Source organism: Corticium candelabrum, chromosome 17, assembly GCF_963422355.1.
Source record: "Corticium candelabrum chromosome 17, ooCorCand1.1, whole genome shotgun sequence".
Lineage (NCBI taxonomy): Eukaryota > Metazoa > Porifera > Homoscleromorpha > Homosclerophorida > Plakinidae > Corticium > Corticium candelabrum.
Window position 1 is genome coordinate 6431007 of NC_085101.1, and position 16806 is coordinate 6447812.

General features: G+C 43.0%; 2 protein-coding genes across 4 annotated transcripts in view; one reads left to right on the top strand and one right to left on the bottom strand.

Annotated features, from left to right (window-relative positions):
- LOC134193303 (trichohyalin-like) lies at positions 1 to 2645 on the top strand. 2 transcript variants are annotated; one of them, XM_062662129.1, is made up of 6 exons: positions 1 to 153; positions 216 to 369; positions 416 to 573; positions 633 to 775; positions 832 to 954; positions 1018 to 2645. In XM_062662129.1, exons 1-6 carry the CDS (start codon positions 76 to 78, stop codon positions 2534 to 2536), a joined length of 2175 nt encoding a protein of 724 aa, XP_062518113.1. In that variant the 5' UTR covers positions 1 to 75; the 3' UTR covers positions 2537 to 2645. The 2 variants fall into 2 exon arrangements, with proteins under 2 accessions (XP_062518113.1, XP_062518114.1); XM_062662130.1 differs by having other exon boundaries at positions 425 to 573.
- LOC134193301 (uncharacterized) overlaps positions 2529 to 16806 on the bottom strand; it is a 26994-nt gene continuing 12716 nt past the window's right edge. For both annotated transcript variants that reach the window (XM_062662127.1, XM_062662128.1), the window contains 9 exons: positions 12608 to 12840; positions 11938 to 12231; positions 10585 to 11877; positions 10210 to 10365; positions 9799 to 10151; positions 9308 to 9464; positions 3621 to 3689; positions 3492 to 3566; positions 2529 to 3107 (listed from right to left, as the gene is read on the bottom strand). In XM_062662127.1, the coding sequence (XP_062518111.1) occupies positions 2706 to 3107; positions 3492 to 3566; positions 3621 to 3689; positions 9308 to 9464; positions 9799 to 10151; positions 10210 to 10365; positions 10585 to 11877; positions 11938 to 12231; positions 12608 to 12840 (3032 nt within the window). In that variant the 3' untranslated portion in view covers positions 2529 to 2705. The remainder of the gene's footprint in view (positions 3108 to 3491; positions 3567 to 3620; positions 3690 to 9307; positions 9465 to 9798; positions 10152 to 10209; positions 10366 to 10584; positions 11878 to 11937; positions 12232 to 12607; positions 12841 to 16806) is intronic.

Consider the following 16806-nt stretch of genomic DNA (forward strand, 5'->3'; position numbering starts at 1 on the left):
GCTGTAGCAACGGTTTGTGCATTTCAGATCTCTCGCAATGCAGAACGTTAGGCCGCACAACTTGCGGAATGCTTGATGGAAAAAGAAAGAGAATGTCCTCGTCCTCACAAGTTTCACTTACCAATAGTCACAGAACAGGAGCCCCAAACGAGGGTCAGAATTTTCAATTGTAAGAAGATATTGACGGTCTAATTCACGACGAACATAAATTACAGATTGAACTGAAGCCGTCAAACGTACCCGTGCTTCCTTTCATCAAGCAGAATGTTTCTCTCGACTGCTTGACGTTACGAAAGAAGACGACAGAAATATCAGCGGTATCGTCTGCAGTGGTAGATGGTTTCAACGTTCTTCCTTCCCTATCGACTGGTAAGAATTACTTGACAACATGTGAGACGTACTAAAAGTCGAGTAGATGGTATAGTGACAGACACTGCTGAGAATGGGATCTACGGATGCCAGAGACGCAGAAACAATCGACGACGATATCGTTTACTGTCTGAACCGTTGACCTCCTTCCAAACAGCTGCAGTTGACATTGACCGGAACTTCGTAATCGGTCGCAGACACAAGGTGTGTACTAACTCTGATGATCGCTCGTGTCTGACGATTGTGTCTTGCTTGCTGTGTAGTCTGAACAGCTGGCTGTGACTGATTTGCCGCCTATTGACCTGCCACTTCTGCGCGGACTTGACAATCAGCAAGCAAGTGGTTGGATGTATCATTCGCGACCAGGAGCGTCGTCTCTTGCTTACCTCAATGATCTTCGTTCTGTGTAAGTAAGACCTTAGAACATTTAGTACAACCGTCGTCATCCATTTGGTTATGTAGACTAGCGAAAAAGACGACCGTCCGGTCATCTCAAGATGACGGCGGTAACAAACCAATGCTTACGATTCCACCCATTGTTATAGACATAGTGCAAACAGCGGATAGAATCGATTCTAGCGAAGAGTAACTATTAAACACATGCACTTACTAGGAATATAATTTCTGACTTGTTACGTCTTGTGGCAGGTCGAAAGCAACACCGGATACTATCAGTTATAGCGAAAATCTGTGGCCTGCTGCAAGTGATGATGGCTCTACAGACTGCGCTCCACTGTCTGACTACACCATGGGTGAAACGTCACCAGAACCTGAATATTATCCTTCTTCCTCCGATGCAGAATTGACGATTGTTCCCGAGATCGTCGAGGAAACTGCAAAGGAACAAGAAGAGCCGAAAGTTGACGAACTGTTGCAGAAGCTAGAGACCTCTGGAGAAGAACAAATACCGAAAGTTGACAAGAAAAAGGATGAAAGAGAAAACGCAAAACCTGCAGATCCTCCTCTAGTCACAACGGCTTCTCTGAATTGTACAGACACACCTTCAACAGCAGCAGTAGACATACCTTCAACCATTGTGAACATTCAAAGTACCGAAGATGCAGATTCTGGATCAACAGAAATAGAATACTCCACAAAGTCTGCTGCAGTTTCTAGCCAGGCGAACGAGCCTCTTCCACTTTGCATAATGACGCCTCCGTTCGCAGAAGAGAAAGAGATTTTGTCAGAAAATAGAGAAAACGAGACAAAAACTGCAAGTCCAAAAACAACGACTGCCAAGAGCAAGAAATCAAAACCGCGCAACCCAAACAACAGCAAGCTACGCGAACATGCAGTACGCGTTCGAAAGAGCAAGCAAAGAACTGATGAAGAGGCTACTGCCATCCAAACAGAGAACGAGCAATCGGAGAAATCAGTAGTCCTTGATGAAAGTGAGGATGCTGACAGGGAAGATTGGAGGTGCAAAACTGAAATAGCGACTGCGTTAGTTCTCAATGAAACGCAAGCCGAAAAAAGGGATAGCGGAAAAGACACAGAAACAAGACCACCCAGTAGAGAAGAAAAGAATGAAAACAGTACTGCATTTGCTGACAAGTTGCAGAATGAAAGACGGAAAGACAGAGAACGCAGACGGATTGCTAGACGAGAGAAAAAGGACGTGAAGAAGAAACAGAAAGAAGAAACAGAAATATCGCAGGAGATGACCACACTGGAGAAAAAACAGGAAAAGACTAATACGACGAATGAAGAACGAGAAACCACACATCACTGTTTGCAGATAAGTACTGTGCAAGAAGTTGCAAAAGCAAATGAAACAAACTCTGAAGATGAAAAAGAAAGATTGCGACGCGAAGAGGAAGAGAAAAAGAAAGTGTTCGAAGAGATGGAGAGAGTCAAAGCAGAGCAAGAGCGACAGTCGAGAGTAGATGAAAGACGAAGGCAAGACGAAAAAAGACGCAGAGACTTAGAAGAACAAAAGAGGAGAATGGAAGAACAGATAAGACAAGAAGAAGAAATGCGCAAGAGAATTAGAAGACAACTAGAAGCAAGAGCAGCAATGCAAGCAGATAAGCAAATGTATGTCTCTCGCTTACAAATGGAAATGGAAGATATCGCGCAAAGTCTGCGCGTCAACCCTCCATTTGTCTGGTCGTATTATTCGCCGATATGCGGTCCAACAACCGAAGACAAAGTCACTAAAACGTGACACATTTTATTTACTACAAATTATTCTAGAGAGCAAAACGTAATACAAATTTACGACAACCTACAATTAGAACATACGAATGTAACACAATACGAAGTTCTTAATTGAACTCATGTCTGCATTGTCCAAACAACTACTCATCTGTTTGTTTCTAACCTTCCTTAGGATTCTACGCCTTAAATTCGTGATCTTCTTCTGAAATCGCTGCATCAAGAGATGGTAGTTCCTTATTGAAACCATCTCTTCCCAGCAGCCAAGCGGTGACCATCGGTCCTCGGCCCTTGATCGAGATTTTCCCTCGAGTCTCGACGTGGTAGCCTCCAATTCGTCGTAAAATACGTGTGGTTGTACTGCTTAAGTGAATGCGAAGTGCCAGACCGGTCGATTCCATGCGAGACGCGATGTTGACGGTATCGCCGAACACGCAGTAGTGGGGAACCTTCAGACCCACCACACCAGCCACGCACGTACCGGAATGAATGCCAACGCGCAGTTGAAGTTGATGGTCAGGAAAATGCTTGATCTTGAAGCCGTTAATAGACGCCATCAAATCCAATGCAGTATTGGCAATCTAGCAACGACACATCACAGCGCCAACATGTTATCTAGATATAATATTATAACAGTGGTGGAGATGGTGCATTGATACAGTTAACGCTATTTCTCACATCTCATTTCACCGGTGTGTGTGTACGTGTACGTGTGTGTGTGTGTGTGTGTGTGTGTGTGTGTGTGTGTGTGTGTGTGGTGTGTGTACATGTGTGTGGTGTGTGTGTGTGTGTGTGCGCGCGCGCACGCGCGTGGTTGTTGTCTTAATCGTGAATTTCCCTAACTAGTTATTAGCTTTCCAAAATGTTATTTGAACGAAGAGACTAAATCTCCAGCAGCAAGTGAGAAATAGAAGACAACCATTGCACCCAAGTGTAACGGAATGGTTAGCTGCGCCTATGCTTACCTCTGGTGCGTGTTGAGGCCCTGTTCTCTCTGGTAGTCCTGATACGATAATGTAAGCATCACCGATTGTTCCGAGCTGTGCGATACAAAATTAGCCAACAGAGTTACTGTCTTCTTTTCAGCCACTCACTTTAAAAACGTTGTAATCGTCAATAACATAATCAAATCGACTGTATAGATCGTTGAGGAGACCGATGACCTGCAATACAGAATTTAGTAGTAACCAGAAATCAGCACAATGACCACAGGGTTGTCCCCAGGATATTTGTAAGGCACGGCGGAAATTCTCGTGACCACGCCTCCGCACAATTTTTTTTACGCAACACATTTTAATCTAGAAGCCAATCAAACTTGCTTGACAGTCTTAGAGATAGTATATATATATATATAGACCTGTCTACATACCCAGTGTTCTACTGATGTGAACCAAACCTAAAACGTATTTTGTTCTCATTTGTTGCAACGTTTTAAATTTTGGACAATTTCTACCGGGAATCAGATGCCATTACCTGTTAAAGAAAAAGAAAACACATTTTAAAGTTTACAACAGTACGCCTTTTACCGCTACACTTTGATGGTCACGTTTGTACAAAATACTGGAAGCGCATGCCATGCATGTGCATGATATATACTCAGATCAAAAAATTCTAACTAAATTATTGTCCTCCAGTGTAGATTCATGTAAAGGACTGTCCATAATTATCGTATTATTTAGCAATCTGAATTGTAGACAAAAGTGCGTGCCCAAGTGAGTGTGTAACACGGGCATTCAAATTAATTGAAATGTACAAATTTTAATGACGTTATCATATCATTGTCACCTTCATCAGACCACTATTTCCAGCCAGTGTGATTGAATCCATAAGATTTGCATGCTATGTTGGAAGGTTCAAAGCTGCAATTTGATTAATTTAAACTCAATCAAACAATTAGCTGTTCTCACATTGTGCACACCATGTACGTCGCAGCTGACTCTCATTTGTTTACGTGCTAGATTCCCCACATGCTAGATTCCTCCCCTCCGGGAGACGTGCGAACTGTTTACTAGCCTAGTGAAAGCTGTTAATTATAATTAGCTAGCAGGAATCGGAGTTTACGTGCTACAGCTCAAAAGCAATGAAAACAGAAAGATGACGACCAGCGTCGACAGGTTGTCGAAAAGAGTCAGCAGCAAGGCAGCAGTACAGCTTAGAGTCCTCAGTCAACCAAAGCCTGATAAGAGATGTAGATGTTTTACATACGGTCTACGTACCCCAGGCAACGGCCACGAACGATGACTTGGCAAATAAGACTCTAGAGACTACTTGCAAAATGATCAACTTTCTCTGTGTCTCTACGTTAATTAAGACGCCTATTCTTTGATCTTGCCCAATCAGCAAACCCAAATTCTTTAAATGATGTCCCTTCATATGAACATCAGGTGATTCAGTGAGTATTTTGAGAGACGGTTTCCGAGTTTCGTTTTTATCCTTCCGACGGCAGAAAACCCTCTTTCGCAATCAAACGTTGACATAGGCAGTACCAAGGCAACGCAAGCCAAGGAATACAGATTGGGGTAAAGGACCTTTAGAGCTTCGCTTTTTGCGAACATCTGAGCTACTTGCTGAGCATTTTTTCATCTAGGTCCGTGCCATCAGTCTGCACAGAAGCCTTCCAGATTCTCCACTCTGACAGCAAATCATCTGCATTCACAACTGCTGGATTGAATTGCCTCGCCAAAAGCTCTACCTCTTCTTCACCATATCCCTGAGTTTTGCATTCTTGTAGAAGAGACGTGCCAGAGAAAATTTCAAAAGCAGCAATTAAGGTAGTATTTGGAAATCTGTCGTCGAGGTTGTTCACCACACTCTGAAGATATGGATCTTTAATTTTGGTGGCAAAGTTTATTTTCTGACGCTCAGAAGGCTGTTGCACGCCAACGTCTTCAAGTTGTTTGATCTTGATATCTAACTGGGATAGATACGTTCCTTTTCTTTGCATGAGGGCAGTGATTGCTGCCTTAGTGCCGCCTACGAGAATCCTAGTGTCGCTGAAAGGAAGAGACTTGCGTTGAAAAGCCTTAGAAAGGTTAGCAAGAGGGGGGGGGGGGGGGAGGATGTCAGATAGAAGGAGAAGGGAAGCTACAAAATCAAACTTTCGACAAAAGGTCAGCAAACCAAGTGCCTGAGCATCTTTCCTGTCATGCGCTTCGGTCTCCAGGCTCCGTATTACTGACGAATAGGTACGTCTCAGTGCTCTCACAGCAGCGTCATAGCTTAACCATTGTACATCTTTTGCTTCGGTCAACTTGATGTTGTCATCTCCCAAAATATTCTGCTCACAAACACAAAGGCTGTTAGTATTTCATCAACCTCAAGGCATGCGTTCATGCTGGTATCAGCTACAAACCACATTCGAATCAACAGACTATGCACTTACTTACCTCTATTTCTTTCAATCCAGCCATTCGCACTCCAGACTGATCGTAAAACCGAAACAGTTGCGCTACAACTGATTTAAACTCGTTCAGGTAAGGTATGCTGTTGGCAGCCTGACCTGCTGCGAGTGCCAGTCGGTGCGCAACACAATGATGAGAGACCTGCAAGAGATGAAAGTCCTTATCAATGAAGTCACTAAGTTGTATTGTTGAAATCCTATATAGCTTCGTAAGTGTTTGACTAAACTTCTAACTGCCTTTGAATAGATACTTTGGCACTGGAACCTTATTAATATTGCTTACCAAATGTGGAGCGCACAGTCGAAGTTTTGACGCAACTCCATTGTGTCAACCTATCATCACATTTGCACCATCTGAGCCCAACGCAACCAACTTGCCCTATAGACAGCGAAAGATTCGAAATTACATTCACACAGACGCACGCACGCACGCATGCACACACACACACACACACACACACACACACACACACTCTGCATGCACCCGCTGCACCCATTTACCTGGAAGTTGAAGTTTTCACCTTCCTCAAAGTTCCTTCTTAGAGCAGTGTAGATGGTATTTGCTTGCCCGTTGTTGAGACTGATTATTCCCAAGAAAGAGGTAGCTGGAAGACATTGAGAATTCAAGTATTTTGCGTACACGATTAGCTCCTTTGTTACTGAAACATCAGTGGATTCATCAACTATGAGCGCAAAATACGGTGATGCGGTGACTTGTGCGTAAATTGGCCTTTTGATGGTCAGTGCCTCCTGTATAAACCGTCGAGATGTGTACTTGGCGTTATCACCAATTTCTATGGCTGAAAGGTATGCAGCACCCAAGGATTTGCCAAGATCAAGCAGAGATGTAAATTTCGTAGTGTGTGCTATTTCCTCCTTACAAAGCCAGTAGACACTTGAAACGACCAATCATGCTTCTCCTGGTGATCCTTGTGAGCTCGTCTTTGGTGTTTTGTCCAGTGCACAGTCGAGTTTCATCTGTAACGGCTTCCTTATGGCAAACTCCTGTTTCATGAGCTTGAAGAAAATCCTTACGTAGGGTAACACATGGTATGTCCACCCAGACCGCTCTTCCATGCAAAACCTATTTGCAAACCCAAGACAACTAAGGTTACTTGGAGATATATGATTATGACAGTGTGAAAGTACATTTGTTAAGCTGTATCAAAATACCTTTTGAGGTCGCCTTCCATGCTTTATGCAAAGACTGCAGACCATGCCAAGAGGCACAGTGGAGGCTGGAGAGTAAGTTGTTCGTACCCATGGAAAGTCCCGTCGCCAGTTTTTGTCAAATCCAGACGTTCGATGATGAGTAGGCCAAATTTTTTCAATTTTGCCGTTGGCTTCTCTTGGTTGCTCTCCTCCAATTGCAGCACTCGCTTGATGGAAGGTTTGGCTACTGCCATTTGTTTTGCTTGGGGTGATTCATGGAGCATGTTTTTTGCAGTAAGCATTCCTTTTGATACAAAAGCTTTGATGCTGCTTTGCTTACTAACATGCTTTCCTTCGCAACCTTTTGTCACCAAATGCTCAAGCACGAGAGGAACAAAGTGGTTTATATTTACGAAACTTGCTCTCTCTGACTTGACTGTGCTTGACCATATGATAGCTACATGTAGAGCTGCTTGAACATTCGCAATACCAGTCAGGGAATCAGCCAATGGGGGAACGACAGTGTGCAAGAATTGTCGAAGCTTTTTATTGGCGTCTGGGTACACTATACACTAGCTTGATGGTTGTACCGGTACAGGTTGCGACCGCATAGATTTGCGGAAGTGATGACCAGTGCCCAGACGACTTGGTTTCTTCGGCTTCGCGCTCTAGTGCTAGTTTGAGAGCGTTTATCATGTTGTCTTTCAATACCAGTTCGTCATTGTAGACCCAAGAACGGTAAGCTGTCAAAGCAGCATTCGATAGACATGACTGTACTAACGATCCTGGATGCAACGTGTCACCATCCCTGACACTGACACTAAGGGCATACAATAAGGGCTGCGTAAATTGCTCCGTTCTTTTCCAGTTCGTCAGCGCAGTTTCTTCGAAGATCACTAGCCGTTGGCACTTCCAAACATTTCCCGGTTGCAGCCAATGCCACTTTCACAGCATGAAAGAGGCAGTTGCCATCGCCACTGACACGAACAGGAATTAACTCTGATGGAGCGTCATGGGGAAGTAGACTGGCAGCTACGTTGTCTTTCAGTAATGGAGCACTCATTTTCGCCAAACTAATCTATAGCGTGCATTCTCACAAGGGCTTATCACAATCATTGTGCTAAAAAGGAGGGGCTTTAGGTCAAGGATTAGTATGACTCACACATCGCAGTATATCACAACTTGGAAACGCGTCAAACTAAAAAGTCCGTTAAAGCCTGTGAGAATTTTCAGAGTTCGAGCAGTAGATATTTGATTCGCATAATCAGTCGGGAACACGTGATTGGGAGGGGCAACGTATCTACAGACCGCATTAATTTGTACTCTATCTACCTACTCCGCTACAATTACACGCCTTAGATTCGCCTAGATGTTCCCAACAAAATAGCAACAAGAATCAAGCTAGTTGTGCTAGTCATTGTTATAATTTTTTCGGTCTCTATGGAGAATCTTGTCGCAGTTCTGACAAGTCTTTCTCATTTATTTCTATTGTTAACCTGTTTATTGTTAGTTCTCAAAAGCCGTCTAATATTCTGGAGTAGCTACACCTCAAATCAAAAACGTTTAGTGATGCTAGAGGGGAAACTGCAGTTGCTACCGACGCAATTGTGGGCGGTGCATAACAACTACTGTTGCTTTTTGAGTACTTGTATTACAATCAAGTTCATACCATAGGGCAGTCGTCCCCCTAATTGGTCTCACCATCACACCAAACATCCCAGGCCCTCTAGGCAAAGAACTAAAATAATATGCAAAGAATTAGTTGCTTGCCTCAAACAACTTTGCAAATTTTTAAATACAAAGTTCGTTGTCTTCATAGCTACAATAGAGAACAGTAGACTCAAAGAACAACTGTTAGGAGACAGCTAATTAAATCAGTGTACGATGACTCTACAAGAATGCAATTAAACATTTAGCTTATCTGCTTATGTCAAAACGAGGCGGGTCTAGTCACAATGCGGAATTTGTCGGTTAAATAATCATAGCTACCCCATCTCTATTTACCAGTTGTTTCCACCTGCTTTCGGTACATGCTTGTACGTGCTCGGAATCCCGAGATCTACAAAGTTTCCCACACCGCGCAAAATGTGTGAACGGACTCTAGAGTAGCCACTGCCTATTCAGTAAAGCACGGCGGGCCTGTACCAAGCGGGAGCCAAGGCACGGCGTGCCTTTTGTATGCTGGGGACAACCCTGGACCATAAATACACAGAGTAATGCACTGTTCACCTGTAGCGGCGTGCTTTTAGCCGCAATTTTCGTAAAAGCGACGATATCACAAAAGCAGACTGTCACTTCTTCGAACTGTTCTGCTGTAATCTTTGATCCTGACTTCAGCTGCTGCGCAACCTTCTTGGGAATCATCCGATACAAAAGCTCTTCAGATCTAACAAATGGCAAACAGATTACACAACAACTAAGCTAGCCCAAACTACTGTAAAGAGAAGCTACTACGTAATTTGTTATAACATGCTTAGTGACGTATGATCTTCTAGAATCAGCACATGAATAAACACGACATCAAATAAGAGGTTGAAACTCTGGTTGTAAGTCTCACTATCGCATGCCAGATCTAGGTAGTCCTGCTAACGTTAGTATTTTCTCTACTCCAGCCAAAGCACGGCTACTATTCACACCTTATCACCATCAGATACCTTTGACAACACAAGCGCGCGCGCTCACACACAATTTAGCCTACAGCACACGTGCAAACGAAATACCTTGATTTCTCATCAGCCAATGCCTGTGTTCGCTGTTCAACCAGATGTTCCAGATTAGACGAGTATTTCTCTAGCATCTGTACCATATTGTCCACTAGAGTTCCTGGATCATGCATCTTCTTTATGATAATTAACACTTCGCCAAATGGCGGCCTGTACTCAGGACAATCTGCCCAACATTTCTGCATAAACTCACAAAAATCAACTGGACAGTTGTCAGAAATGGAAGGGCGAAACTCAGGGTCTCGCTGCACGTGAGCAATCACTTGCTTTAATGGCAAATGACTGTCATAAAATGGCAACTGCCTCATCATCAGCTCATAAAGAATCATACCAAAACTGTACACGTCTGCCTGTAATTCACATACCAATACTTAAATATAGCAACAACGTAAACAGCAATGTTGTTACCAGTTTTGTGCCACCAGGTTGGCGAGTGACATACTGAGAACGTGATACCAGTTGCTGGAGCTTTGGATCCAAGCCAGTGATCATGCTCTCAATGGGAAGAGAATGTGGCTCACTGACTACTAGCAGTTCCGGAGCAACCCACAAAAGCTTTTGAAGCTAATATGACAACACATGGCATCCATTAGTCCAAGATTACACACAACTGTGTCATCTACTACCAGTCTCTTGTTAGCTGCCTTCTTGTCATCCACTAGTAGTATATTTCTCTGTAAGTGATATGTCTGTCTGTCTGTCTGCTTCTTTGAGTCTCTGTCTGTCAACAACTCAACTAGAAGTCCTAGAATTTCAGAATGTTCTGTCATACTTCCACCTCACCTCCAACACATCATCAGATGACTGTTCTCCTTGTTTGAACTGGTGTAATCCAAAGTCTGTAATCTTCAATACCCAATGACTATCTATCAAACAGTTATTACTTGTCAGTCGTCCATGCCACTGTGCATCAGAATGATGTAAAAAATCCATCCCTTGAGCCAAATCTCGAGCCAATGAGTACCTAAATGCCCAGTCCAAACGAATATCTTTATTACTCAAGACATCCCGTAAGCAGCCTTTCGAGGTGTACTCAGTAAGAATAAGAACATGAGGAGGATCAATACATACACCAATAAATGGAATAATATTCACATGACGTGTTGATCTCATAAATCGAATTTCTGCCAAAATCTCCTCAGTTAACTTTACACTCACTTTGTCTACTCGCTTTACTGCAACCATCTGACCCTTAAAAATAGCGCAATCTGGAAGAGGAGTAGTGACACTGCCCACACGAATCATGGAGCCAGTTCTTCCATCAACTATTGGAGATGAGCTTCCCCTTCCCCTCCATCCAAACGGCCTTTGGTCTGGCTGAAAAAAGAGATCTTCCCATTTACTACGCCAATCTGTGTTGGCAAGTTCATCTCTAATTCTCATCTTGCGAATATTGTACTGTACTGCTGCAACAACAATGACAACAAGAAGAAATGAGATGGCAACACTAGGCACTATGATCTCCACCAGATGGTCAGAAATTGTCTTGTCAACATTTTCACAGCGATCACCACTATATCCAGAGGTACAACTACACTTCAACGTGTAGCTAAACTCTCTTGTCTCCCCATAGAAATACACACTCAAATTTTGTCTAGGTACCTCTACACACGTGCCTCCATTCAAGCAATCTCCGCCTGGTCCCATACTGTTGTTATAAGCCATCATTTCGGAGCAATTCTTGTAACACTGACCACCATTAAGTGTAAGTGTGTATCCTGGATGACAATGACAGTTTTGAGGACTGATGCAGTCTCCACGACCATTACATACACCATCACAAACAGCAATGGAACAGTTTGCACCTGCCCAAGCTACCTTGCCCTCCAATTTGTTACAATTACATACATCCTTTGACACACATTTGCCATTGTTATAACGGTTAATCTGTGGATATTCACTGCATGTGTGGTTGTGAAGAGTTATCGCTTCACACAATGAGCCTGTCACATTCAATCCAAGACAAGAAATGTACTGATTTTCGTTTGAGTACACAGGAATAAGATGACACACTTCAAGAAGGTTGACGCCTTCAGCAGATGTTGGACCATCACAAGTCTCTGACTGTGTCATATTCTGAGAAACAAAACAGATGTTTACTGTACTAACCACTTTTTATCTGATGTACTGACTTACCAGTGATCCAAACACTTCAAACACATTGCACCTGTTAAGTATAACACTGCAAAGAGGGTTGTTGTACAGACACTTGGGATTGGGCATTGTCATATTGTATGCATTCTTGCTATCAACTTCAATACTAACTTGACATGACACAAGACTTGCTGAACCAGCTGGCTGGTTGCTAATGACGTGAGGAGATGGAAATCTAAGAGGAAACTCTGCTAGAATGTCCACACATTGCATTATGTCAATGGAATCCATATCAATGGAATCCACATTGCTTGAATTCACGTCAATTGAAGAACACTACAAGTACAGTGTCATTTGTCAGTTTGAGTCAGAAACTGTAATTGATAGCATAATACTTCTACAGGTACAAATAATGTAGCTAATGCAGACTAGACAAAATGCTCATTCAAACGAAAACACATCAAAACAGATCAGATCTTGAGTGCATTCGACTGAGTTTTTCCACCCTCCTCTTGTCTATTCTATTCAAATTGAATTTACATCCTGCCACTAATCATGCAAAAGAAGCCTCTTTCCCTCAAACTTAATAAAACTTAGCAGTTCCTCCAACATGTACCCAAATGTTAATTAATTTTAAAAAAGCAATTAAGAGACAGAGCAAGCTTCACATGCAAAAGTAAACACTAAGAAGCACAGACATACTATTACTCACACTTTTCACTATGTCAACTATCCCTTGATGGCCTTGCTTGACCAGTGCCTCAACCAGTTCCTTGTAGTACTCCCCAACCATTCTCCATAGCTTTTCAACAGCATTCTTCTTGAATCGTTTACTTTCATAATGTCGATATTCTATAAATGAGTTAAAGATATCACAGCCGCCAGGAATCCACAGTGCCAAAGGGTCAACAGATTTGTTTCCTCCACATCCAGTCGTACAGCTGACTGCAAGACACAACAGTTCAAACATCTGCCTCATTGGATAAGTGCAAAATTAATTACAATAACGAAAGAGTTTAACATTTCAACAACAGTAAAATTGCCCTTATAGTTGCACTGGCTGATATAACATACAGAACAGCCCAAACTATTGCCCTGTGTATATTGCAACAAACCTTAAACCACTAATTGTTTTGTATCAGTATATTTCTTGGCAAAGAATGAACTAAATATTACTTTTATGACTACACAGAACAGAAAGATGAATAGAGCTCCTCGAGGCTCTAGTAGCAAATCGAACAGTGAGTGATAATGGAGTCTACTCTGAATGTAATTAGTTTTAACTGTAGAGGTTTTAGATCTTCTGAAGATCATATTAGAGTGCTTGCTGAGCATGCAGATACTCTTTGCCTTCAGGAGCACTGGTTGCTGAAAGAACAGCTGGATCTACTTGGTCATGTAAAAATGGATATGTTTTTCACAGCTGTCTCCCCAATGAGGAGTAATTTAATGGGTCAAGGAAGACCTTATGGTGGTGCTGCTATCATGTGGAAGGAGTTACAGAAGAATATCCAAGTACAAAAGACCCCATCAGACAGACTGTGTGCTATTAGCATTGATTTGGGAGTAAGGAAAATTCTGGTTGCGTCAGTATATATGCCCTGTGATTTGGAAGATGTAACATCAAGTGATGATTATGAAGAACTTGAATACTTGGATGGTCTTGTCAATAGCCCGAAGTTCGACAGCAAAATAATAATTGGGGACTTTAATTAATGGTGACCCTCGTTCATTCAGTATAGTAGCAGGTTTGAAAAAAGATGAGAAAGTTTGCTACAAATAATGGTGTCGTCATTGCAGATCTAGATCGCTTTGAAAAAGATGTATATTTCATGACGTGGGAATCAGGGGATCTTTCAAAGTGCAGTTGGTTGGACTATGCCTTAGTGTCAAATAACATCAGATCTCAGGTTACAGATTTTCATGTAATAGAGGATATACTTCCTAGTTCTGATCATTGGCCAGTGCGACTATTGATTCAATTGGATGATAGTCAACATAATGTAAAGACCTCCAATGTCAGACATAACCATTTGGTTTGTAATTGGCAACAGTGTCAAGACCTGGACTTACTTAGATATCAATGGGAATTGGATAGATGCCTATCAGATATAGAAATACCATGGGATGCAATTCTATGTAGTCAACCACTCTTGGAACCATACTGCGAAAGTATTATCCATGCACTACGTACTGCAGGGCAAAATAGTATACCAAAGAAGAAATACAGACGAGTTTGGCTCCATGGATGGGATAACGATATTCGACTAAGACAACAGGAAGTCAGTGAAGCATACTGGAAATGGAAGCAAAGTGGAAAATGTCGATCTGGTACATACACTCTTTGATGAAATGAGGGACAGCGGGAAAATATTCCGAAAAGAACTCAAAAGAGTTAAGAAGGTGAGTGAAAAGAGAGAGAGAGAGAGTGAGATCCTCTTGGAAAAACTTTCTTCAGCAGACAAGAACGATTTCTGGAAAAAAATCAAGAAACAAGGTCGCCCATCATGCAATGGTGTTCAGATAGGGATGGCAAGAACGACATTAGCAATTATTGGAAAGAGTATTACCAAAAATTAGGAAATATTCAAGATAAAAGTTTTTGCGATGTATTGAGCAACCAGCTTGATAGAATGGTAGAAGTAGATATGAGAAAAAGAACCTCGTGGTGGCACTTTGTTATCAATGCAGAAGAATGTAGGAAGGCTTCTTCGCAACTTAAGAACAATAAGGCCTCAGATTTGGATGGTATTCAGGCAGAACATATCAAGAATGGCTCCCTGAATCTCTATAGACATATTGCTGGCTTGCTCACAGGATTGGTCAAGCATGGCTGTATTCCGAGAAACTTTAGAGAGAGAATTTGGCATACAAACAAGCAACAATTCGGTTTCAGGCTTGTTGTCACGTCTCTACACACACATATATATATGGAGTTTAGAAGGAACTAGGGATTCAGGGGAGGAGCTAAAGATATTTTTAGAAGTAGTCAATTAGAGTTGCAGTTGCTGGTGAGCGAGAGTGTGAGCAAGACCGGGAGAGGAGAGGAGAGAAGAGAGAGAGGAGAGAAAGAGGAGAGGGGAGAAGAATCAGACGGAGAAAGTCTGTACGAAGGACATAAGCACAACAGGCAGAAGGGACAGAGAGAATTGGTGCTTACTGTTATAATTATTAAACTGTCAGCTACGTGGTGTTGAAGAGCTTGTGCGCATATACGCATGATTGTACTCATATATAGTCCGCAACATTAATTTAATCATTCACTGCGAGTCGAACTACGTAGTCTTCCGTGTATGCCGAAAGCTCTTGGATTCTCGTGCGCGACAACTGGGGGCTCAGGCAGGAAAGCAGCTATTCGGGATTACAGAAGATGCAACACAGTCGAAGGTGAAAGAGTAGATTAATTTGTTATGGAGCGACTAGTCACGATTGGGGAGAAGATGGGGTTGACCGGAGCGAAGTTACGTCAATTCGTGACGGATCAACAGACGATTGAGAGAGAAGAAAGACAAAAGAAACGAGAAGTAAAGAAAGAAGAACAAGAATCCACAGAAAGGGCCAGAAGAAAACCGCCGAACAAGCGGAACGGGCCAGAAAAGAAAAGGCGGAAGAAGCGGAGAGAGAATGACAACATGCCTTAGAGATAAAAAGGTTAGAACTGGAGGCGGCGAGAATTAAAGATGCGCCCATCAGAGTAGACCATCCTGGAGCAGCGAAAGTACCCAAGATTGCACCCTTTCAAGATGGCAAGGATGAACTAAATAGTTATCTACTGAGATTCGAGAGATTTGCTAGAGCGAATAGATGGGAGGACAAACGATGGGCTGGCGCTTTGAGTGCCTTGTTGTCTGGGAAGGCCCTAGACGTATATTTCCGATTATCGGAAGAGGCAGCCGTTGATTACAGGCAATTAAAGGAGGCCCTCTTGAAGAGATACGACCTGACAGAAGACGGATACCGGCATAAGTTTAGAAAGAGCAGACCGGAGACAGCGGAGAAGCCCGATCAATTTATTCACCGTCTGAAGAACTACCTGAAGAAATGGATGATGTTTTCGAAGTGCGATCTCAAGTCAGCCGAGGAGGTCACAAACATGTTCTTAAGAGAACAGTCTTTGGAAGTGTGCCCGAAGGATCTGGCGGTACATCTAAAGGAGAGGGAGATAGCGAGCCTAGAAGACCTCGCCAACGCAGCCGATCGCTACTTGACGGCGCACCAACGGAAGTTTTGCACAGTGTCAAACGCTCCGACCAGTCAACCGACTACGATTAGTGATGGTACGGGTACGGCTTCAATTGGAGAGAGAGCGTTACCAGAGGGAAAACCTTCATCCCGCTGCTATATTTGTGACAAGCCCAGCCACAGAGCAGCAGACTGTCGACTTCGAGGGAAGAAACGGTGCTTCAGATGTCAGAAACTTGGACACGAAACCAAAGACTGTTGGAACCCCGTCGATACTTCGAGGCAGGGAAGCAGCCAGAAGGCTCCTTATTGAGCGGGGGCGACAAAAGATCATAGAGATGGACGCAAATCGGAGAACAGAAACTCAACCAGTCGTTTATCGAGTGACGCCGGTATTGAAACAAGCGGATGTCTATTGGAGATGCCAGTGCGTGCCAAAAACGGATTTCTAGTCCTCGCTGAAGGCACCGAGGTACCATACGTGTCGTGTATAGAGAACGCCTGTAGCAACCGAGCATTTCCGATGGATGGAGAGATGCCAGTGAGAAGGAAAAGTAGATGACAGAGTCGTACAAACGTTGAGAGACACGGGATGCAGTGGCGTATCGGTGAAGCAAGAGCTGGTCAAACCAGATCAATATACGGGAAAGTTTGGATTCATCAAGTTAGCGGACTGTACGGTCAGAGAAGTTCCATTAGCGAAGATAAAAATCGACACTCCATACCTCA